This window comes from Nicotiana tomentosiformis, chromosome 4 (genome assembly GCF_000390325.3).
Source record: "Nicotiana tomentosiformis chromosome 4, ASM39032v3, whole genome shotgun sequence".
NCBI lineage: Eukaryota > Viridiplantae > Streptophyta > Magnoliopsida > Solanales > Solanaceae > Nicotiana > Nicotiana tomentosiformis.
Window position 1 is genome coordinate 123,845,778 of NC_090815.1, and position 8,509 is coordinate 123,854,286.

Sequence of the window (8,509 nt, forward strand, 5' to 3'; positions counted from 1 at the left end):
CAAACTATTTGATACTTCTGTTTTTAGTTTAGACGTTTCTGTCTAACACTTTAGCTTAATATGTACTCCATCCGTTCACTTTTACTTGGCATATGTATACTAAAAATAGATTTTCACTTTTACTTGTCACTTTACGCATATAAAAAAATAAATTTTTTTTTAAATGCTATACCCACATAATTTATTACTCATTTCAAATCATTTTCTCAAATCCAATAAAATAAGCATCAATTAATATGAGTATCATGGTAAATTATGCACTTCATTTATTATTTTTTAAGGGGCGTGAAAAGTCAAAACGTGTCAAGTAAAAGTGAACGGAAGTAGTATATATAAGCTGCTGGTCAACTTTTGATGTTTACTATAAAAATGTAATCAAGTTGAACTTCTTGGATATTCCAGTGGACCTTCAAGAGTTTATGCCTTTAAAAGAAGCCAAAGCCGGAAATATACTGCTAACTATCACCAAATTTCTTTTTTTATTTTTTCATTTTTGACATTCTTTGGCTCATTTCTTATAAAGTTAACAGAATTCCCCCATGAAAGTTTTTTGAGAGATTAGTACAAGAGTTATTCTAGTACTATATAAGTTGCAATTCAGCATCAGAGCCCAGTTGACATTCTAATAATTTGCTTACACTGACTTGAATTCCATTTCAAATCAATTATTATAAGGGATTAACAATGTGGAGATAAAGCATACTTAAGGTTTTAACAAGTTTATTTTGATCAGCTTCAAGAAAGCGGCAGAAATAACAAATTTGGAGCAAATTGGACCAAATACTAGTCTGATACTTATTGTCTCTTTGCTCAGGTTAAGATACCATTTGACCAAATGAGAACAATAAAATGGAGATGTCCAAAAAACATCACTGTTTTGGAGCTAAAATATTACAACCATCTGCTTAATTAACTCCATGTTGCAGATGAAGAAGAAATTTTGTTGTTGTAAGTAATTGGAATGTACTGCCTTGTTTTCACTAATTATGAGTATTACTCTTTGTGATTAAGGTGTTTGTTTTGAGTGGTTCTTGACATACAGAAACTGGAGACCAAATAATTGAATCTCATTTTCAGCAGTCGAAGTTTTTCAAAATATTAGGCATCAAGTCATCTGCACATGCTTATGTCAACGAATAAAGTCAGAGTATAACACTTACTTTTTTTAGTTTATTTATCATAATAGGAAGGGTTTAATCATATGGAACAAAAAGATCCTCTGATTATGTAATTCAAATGTGCAGATGCAATTTGATTCCTTTTATCTTTTCTTGTCCCTATGTGAAAGGTTATGTCTATTCACTCATTATATAAAGGCAGGGTTATGATTCCAATATACTCAAGCACATCATAGAACCTTTCAAGCTAAAAATATACATTTCACATTTTGGCTGTTGAAGGACAACTCCAGCATCAAAATGGTAAGGTCCACTAAGAATATGTCTAAAAGAAAAATGTTTCAATGACTCAAAATCATGTATGGCATTTATGGCTAATTAGTTTTTTTTGTGTTAATTATATGCAGAGAATGTGCAGAGATGTCAACATTGAACCCAAACAACCACCAAGGCTAGGGGGAAATAGAGCAACTTTATTTGTATATGGTAAATATTTTGTTACTCTGGGATTGTTACACAAATAGCTGGCCAAATTTATTGTTTACTTTTTTTAGCCAGTATACATAGATTATACACAGTTATACATATATTATACGTGAATTATATATATATTATACATCTTGCGGCTATTTTTAGTTTATGAGATTAGGTGGGCGGTTATTGGTTAATTCTTCTTAATAATATTGTGTTCTTTTAACCATGCAGCTATGGCGGGGATCGATGTCATGGCTTTCTTCGCAACTGGTGTGAGCTTGGTGACTTACTTTTATGGATTTATGAACTTCAGCATAACAAAATCAGCCACTGCTGTTACAAACTTCATGGGAACAGCATTCATGCTTGCATTATTTGGAGCCTTCCTTTCAGACACTTACTTGTCCAGATTCAAGACTTGTGTTCTATTTGGCTGTTTTGAAGTTGTTGTAAGATAATTTCTCCATGTTTGGTTTAAGAATAACTAGTTCCCCCTCCCCCCCCTCCCCCTCTTCAGCTTCAACACTTCTATTCAATCACGTAACTGCTTATATATACAAGCAACTTCAGCACCTAAAAGTGTTTTTCCGCACTTGCTGCTTATCAGCTACTTTTAATGAGCTAAGTCAAACGAATGCTAAAGTGCACGCTTTCAACTCTCAGGGGTATGCACTTCTAGCAGTGCAAGCACATTTCAGGCAACTAAGACCCTTTCCTTGTAAAGATGTACTCTTGATCCAACTGAATCAATGTCAGTCTGCAAATAAAGGCCAATTGGCAATCTTATACGTGGGACTTTATCTAGTTGCAATTGGGACCGGTGGAGTTAAAGCAGCTGCACCGCCTTTGGGAGCTGATCAATATGATGAGAAGGACCCTAAAGAGGCTGCTAAACTATCAAGCTACTTCAATTGGCTTATGTTCTTCCTCACCACTGGCGCGCTGTTTGGTGTCACATTTATAGTTTGGATTGGTGAGAATCAGGGATGGGATTGGTCGTTTGCTGTCTGCAGTATTGTAGTAGGATTGGCAATTCTGTTCCTAACCATGGGGAAATCATTGTACAGAAACAATGTCTCAAATGGAAGCCCCCTTACGCGTATTATGCAGGTGTTTTTTGTAGCACTTAGAAACAGAAATCTCCCTTTGCCAGAGAATGAACATGAGTTACATGAGATTCATGATAAAGAAGCTAGAAACGATGCAGAGATTCTTCGAAAAACTGACCAATTCAAGTATGTTAAGACATTTTACAATAGTCTTTCATATTATGTTCATAGTTGATATATGATATATAGCATAAATGATAAGCCCTGAAATATTTGCAGGTTTTTGGACCGAGCAACGATAATGAGGACTGACCAGAACACATCCACATCAAGTGCACATGGACCATGGAAACTTTGTACAGTAACACAAGTTGAAGAGACCAAAATTGTAGTCAGAATGCTCCCAATTATATTGAGTACTGTTTTCATGAACACTTGTTTGGCTCAGCTCCAAACTTTCACTATCCAACAAAGCACAACAATGAACAGAAAAATCCACAAATTTGAAGTTCCAGGGGCTTCAATTCCAGCAATTCCACTACTATTTATGATTATCTTGATTCCTATATATGAACGCGTTTTCATTCCAATAGCAAGAAAATTCACAGGGATTCCAACAGGGATACGACAGCTGCAACGTATAGGTGCTGGCCTAGTACTTTCAGCTGTGTCAATGGTAGTAGCTGCAATTGTAGAAAAACACCGGAAAACAGTTGCTATTAAGCACAGCATGGTTGAAACCGCCACTCCATTGCCAATGAGTGTCTTTTGGCTAGGCTATCAATATGCAATCTTTGGTTTGGCTGATATGTTTACATTTGTGGGATTGATGGATTTCTTCTATTCAGAGAGCTCATCAAGCATGAAAGCGCTAAGTACTGCAATTTCTTGGTCTTCACTGGCAATTGGATACTACACAAGTTCAGTGGTGGTAAGTATAGTGAACAAAGTAAGTGGTGGCTGGTTGGATAATAACAACTTGAACAAAGACAAGCTTGATTACTTTTACTGGTTGTTAGCAGGATTGAGTGTGCTCAATTTCGGGTTTTATTTACTTTGTGCTTCCTGGTATAAATACAAGAAGGTAGATGTGAATCCAGAAGATGTTGTCCTTAGTAAGGAGGCCACGGGGAAGATTGAGATGAGCATAGTTTAGGAATTACTACAAAATAATGTACTATATTATGTTACTTATCAAAGGTTCCATATGCAGGGGCGAAGCTACAGTATAGCAAGGGTCGTCGGAAAATGTCGGAAAATTAACACTGTGTATATAGGTAAAAAAATTTATTTACATGCATGTAATACATATTGAACACCCTTGCAACAATGAAGATTCATAGCTCAGTGGCAAAGGGTGGTCAAGAGGGCCTCATGGGCGCGGGTTAGAGCTTCACTCTCCATAATTTTTATTTTTCTTGTACAAGTTTGAACACCCTTGAAATATTTTCTAGTTTCGCCACCTGTTATTTGCGACAGAGATTAAAGCATATGTGAAAATTACTAAATTGTTAATAAATATTAAATTTTGAATCTATAATTTCAAAAGTGCAATCAGTTCAACAGTAAAAATATTTAAATTCTGAATCCGTTTCTGAGCAAGGCTGGTCGTTGGATCATACTCTCCTTTGAATACAAAAGACTCAAATGGGAAAAGAAAACAAAGAAATGACAGGTATTGTTAACCAGAATCAATTGAGAAGTCATAAATGGCTTATGGATACTCCACAATAAGCAATCTAATATTTTATTAGTTTCTGAACATGAAATTGCTAGAAAACCACAGAACTACAGATGTACCAGGAATTAGTGGAAACTCCAAAAGCTTATGATATCATCTGCCTACCCCATAACTAAGGACAATAATATCAAAATCCTCCTTACAATAATATAAAAATCCTTCTTATTGATTTCTCTTTTTGTCAATGTCGCTTATCATAGAAAAATTACATTGGAAGCACGCTTTGGGCCCCAAGAAAAAGATGATCCGAAAAGATTAGTCACATTATTGTCCACTAATTGCCCACAATACTATAAGTTATAAAATCATTGCTCTTACACTCAATAAATTTTATGAATACTCCTACTGCAGTCTGCAGAACACAACCTTTATTTCCGGCATAGTCGATACCGCATGAAATTAATCGAAATGCGCGTAAACAGATCTTTGATACCATAGTTATTAAAAAAATAAGTTATATTACAATGATTTGTATGAAAAAATTAAGTTACATCTTGAGATCATAAACGAATAAAAGTTAAGGTTACCTAATTTTCAGAACTTGACTATCTTAGGCAAGCTCTAAACTCCAACGTTTGTTTAAAATATTAGTATCTAGTACTACTTCTTACGAACGTCGCTTTGAGTGATGGCATTATAAAACCAACCAAATAATTAATGTGATTTTCCGTACGAGTTTAGGCCAACTTGTCAAGTTATAAAGTCACAAGATGTACAACAACAACTTAGGATCTAGGGAGGATAGTGTGTACGCACAACTACTAGTACCCTGGGTTAGAGAGGTTGTTTCCGATAGACCCTCGGCTCCCTCCCGCCAAGAACTCCCCACCTTGCTCTTGGGGTGACTTGAACTCACAACCTCTTGGTTGGAAGTGAAGAGTACTCACCACTAGAGCAACTCACTCTTATCAAAGTCAGAAGATGTAATATTAACATTATCAGTAGTACTTTATTTATGACAGACAGATAACAAAAACACTCTCAGGATTATCTGATTCCTTCTCACGGAAATAATTTGTTACTTTGTGAGAAAAGATAATTTACGTCCATTCCCTATATAAGAGAGGAGCAATATCATTTGAGCTTGCAAGTCTTACGTTTGGCTTGCAAAACAGAAGCAACAATCGAAATGGCAAGTTGCCTTTGCAATTGTGTCTTACGAATAGAATGCTTCTCCTTTTGAACTGCATCTTTGGCTAAATAGTTTCATTTGTTATTTGTTGCATGTTGCAGGGAATTTGCAGAGATACCCAGACTGAACCAAAGCAACTACCAAGCAAGGGGGGAACTAGAGCAACTCTTTTTGTGTATGGTAAGCATATCTTTCAAGTATCTAATTGTGACAGGTCTTGGAAATTTGTGATACCTTTAGCAATGACCAGTATTCTTTTAAGGAAAAGTATAATCCCTCCTCATAGTGGCAGGCAAATACATGTAGGAGGGAGAACAAAGTCATACCTTCACAGGATCTAAGATAAGGTGTCCGTCTCCTAATATGGTTTTGGCTAATTCTCACCTCACCTGATGAGCTAGTTTCTTATGTTGAATTAAACCCAAAGTCCATTTTCTTAATATGGTATTAGAGTATTGTCCATGCTCCAGATGTCCGGTCTTGGGCGTGCATGGGGATGGCCGCACATCTTTCTTTTACAAAACAATTATATCCGAATTTCTGGGTTTTGATATTTTGGCTTCATATCATGCAGCTGTGGCAGGGATTGATACCATGGCTTTTATTTCAAATGGTGTGAGCCTGGTGACTTACTTCTATGGTTATATGAACTTCAGCTTGATAAAATCTGCCACTACTGTCACAAACTTCATGGGAACTGCATTCTTGCTCTCACTATTTGGAGCCTTTCTCTCAGATACTTACTTCTCCAGATTCAAGACTTGTGTTCTCTTTGGCAGCATTCAAGTCTTGGTACTTTCATTTCTAACATCTTGACTAAGCAAGAAAACAAAAACAGATTATTCAAATGTCTATGCAGAAACAAGATTTGACTTTTGATCATTCTTTCATTTGTTAGGGATATGCACTTCTAGCTGTTCAAGCACATTTCAGCCAACTGAGACCATTTCCCTGCAAGAATGTACCCTTAAGCCTAAGCAATCAATGTGAATCTGCAGATACAGGCCAATTGGCAATCTTGTATGGAGGCATTTATCTAATAGCACTCGGAAACAGTGGAGTTAAAGCAGCTTTGCCATCTTTGGGTGCTGATCAATTTGATGAAAAGGATCCCAAAGGGGTTGCAAAATTATCAAGTTACTTCAATTGGCTACTGTTCTGCATCACCGTTGGAGCAATGCTTGGTGTTACATTTTTTGTCTGGATAAGTGATAGCCAAGGATGGGATTGGTCTTTTGGTGTCTGCTGTGTAGCAGTTGGTTTAGCAATCCTGCTCTTAACCATGGGAAAACCATTTTATAGAAACAACATTCCTAAAGGAAGCCCTCTTATGCGTATCGCGCAGGTTTTTGTTGCAGCTTTTACAAACAGAAATCTCCCACTACCACAAAACAAAGAAGATTTATATCAGATCAAGAGTAGAGAACCTGAAAATGAAACTGAGATTCTTCAAAGGACTGATCAATTCAAGTACTTAACATCTCTTTTTCTGATCTTTTGGTTGACATATTACTTCAGCTAACCAAATTCCCACAATATGTACAGATTTTTGGACAGGGCAGCCATACTGAGGACCAAACAAGAAGCATCTACATCAAGTGCACATGGACAATGGAGCCTCTGTACCATCTCACAAGTTGAAGAAACAAAGATTGTAGTCCGAATGCTCCCAATAATATTGAGCACTGTCTTCATGAACACTTGTATGGCTCAACTCCAGACCTTCACTATTCAACAAAGTCTAACAATGAACAGAAAAATCCGAAACTTTGAAATCCCAGGGCCTTCAATACCTATAATTCCACAATTGTTCCAACTCTTCCTGATCCCAGTCTATGATCGAATTTTCATTCCAATAGCAAGAAAATTTACAGGGATCCCTTCTGGGATTCGACAACTCCAACGTATAGGTGTTGGACTAGTACTTACAGCGGTTTCTATGGTAGTAGCTGCAGTTGTAGAAAGTCACAGGAAATCAGTTGCCATTGAGCAAAACATGGTTGATTCAGCCAGTCCATTACCTATGAGTGTGTTCTGGCTCGGATACCAATATGTAATATTTGCAACAGCTGAAATATTTACATTGGTGGGGTTGCTTGATTTCTTTTATGCAGAGAGCACATCAGGCATGAAATCACTGAGTATGGCCATTTCTTGGTCTTCTCTGGCATTTGGGTACTTCACAAGCTCATTGGTGGTGAGTGTAATTAACAAGGTGAGTGGTGGCTGGTTAGCTAATAACAACTTGAACAGAGACAAGCTCGACTACTTCTATTGGTTGCTAGCAGGAGTCAGTGTGCTGAACTTTGGGTTTTATTTACTGTGTGCATCTTGGTATAAGTATAAGAAGCTAGAACTGAATCCAGAAGATGCTACCTCTGACAAGAAGGCCAAGGGGAAAATGGAAACATGTATCGTTTAAGAAATATTCTTCCTTATCGTGTTTGACCTAAATTATATAATATAATAACAATGTACTTATTTCCCTAGTCTCCATGTAATCCTGCACTCAGTATTTTTAGTTGATCACGTGTTCAGAGATGCAAATGATCATAGTATATACCACACCCAAAGTATATCAGGAGAAAAATCCTGACAGTGTGGTTTTAGACTTAGCTACAGTCTGGCACTTTCCAAATATGAAGTACGCTTAACACAATTTATTGGAGCAGAAGAACTTAACAATAAATCACACTGTAAAATAATCTTTCCCTTTACTTTTTGGTAAGGGAGAGGGTGAGGAGGAAGGAGAAGTAAAATGTGATAACAGAAGGTATTAACATGGGCATGAAATTTGAGACTTGAGTTGTTAGATCCAAGTAAACCGTGACAACATAATGCAATACATTACACCTTCACTCTAAGTTCTTCATTGCTAAACTATTCCTCGCTTAATTTAATGTTGAATGTCTAGTTATTAGGAAAAAGGCAAATGCATTTCCATTGGCAATGAAAGCATTTGGCCTTACACTGCATTTCTTCTTCTTTTTTTCTT

The 8,509-nt window shown here is 36.6% G+C and overlaps 2 protein-coding genes across 2 annotated transcripts; both read left to right on the forward strand.

The window, feature by feature from the left end:
• Positions 1 to 724: 724 nt before the first annotated feature.
• Positions 725 to 4,103, forward strand: LOC104100096 (protein NRT1/ PTR FAMILY 4.5-like). The gene is made up of 5 exons (XM_009607265.4): positions 725 to 1,421; positions 1,526 to 1,604; positions 1,824 to 2,041; positions 2,256 to 2,827; positions 2,921 to 4,103. The coding sequence occupies exons 1-5, from the start codon at positions 1,419 to 1,421 to the stop codon at positions 3,795 to 3,797; spliced, it is 1,749 nt and encodes a 582-aa protein (XP_009605560.1). The 5' UTR covers positions 725 to 1,418; the 3' UTR covers positions 3,798 to 4,103.
• A 1,266-nt stretch (positions 4,104 to 5,369) lies between these two features.
• LOC104100097 (protein NRT1/ PTR FAMILY 4.5-like) lies at positions 5,370 to 8,003 on the forward strand. Its single transcript, XM_009607266.4, has 5 exons — positions 5,370 to 5,514; positions 5,616 to 5,694; positions 6,089 to 6,306; positions 6,413 to 6,984; positions 7,060 to 8,003. The coding sequence occupies exons 1-5, from the start codon at positions 5,512 to 5,514 to the stop codon at positions 7,934 to 7,936; spliced, it is 1,749 nt and encodes a 582-aa protein (XP_009605561.1). The 5' UTR covers positions 5,370 to 5,511; the 3' UTR covers positions 7,937 to 8,003.
• Positions 8,004 to 8,509: the final 506 nt, after the last annotated feature.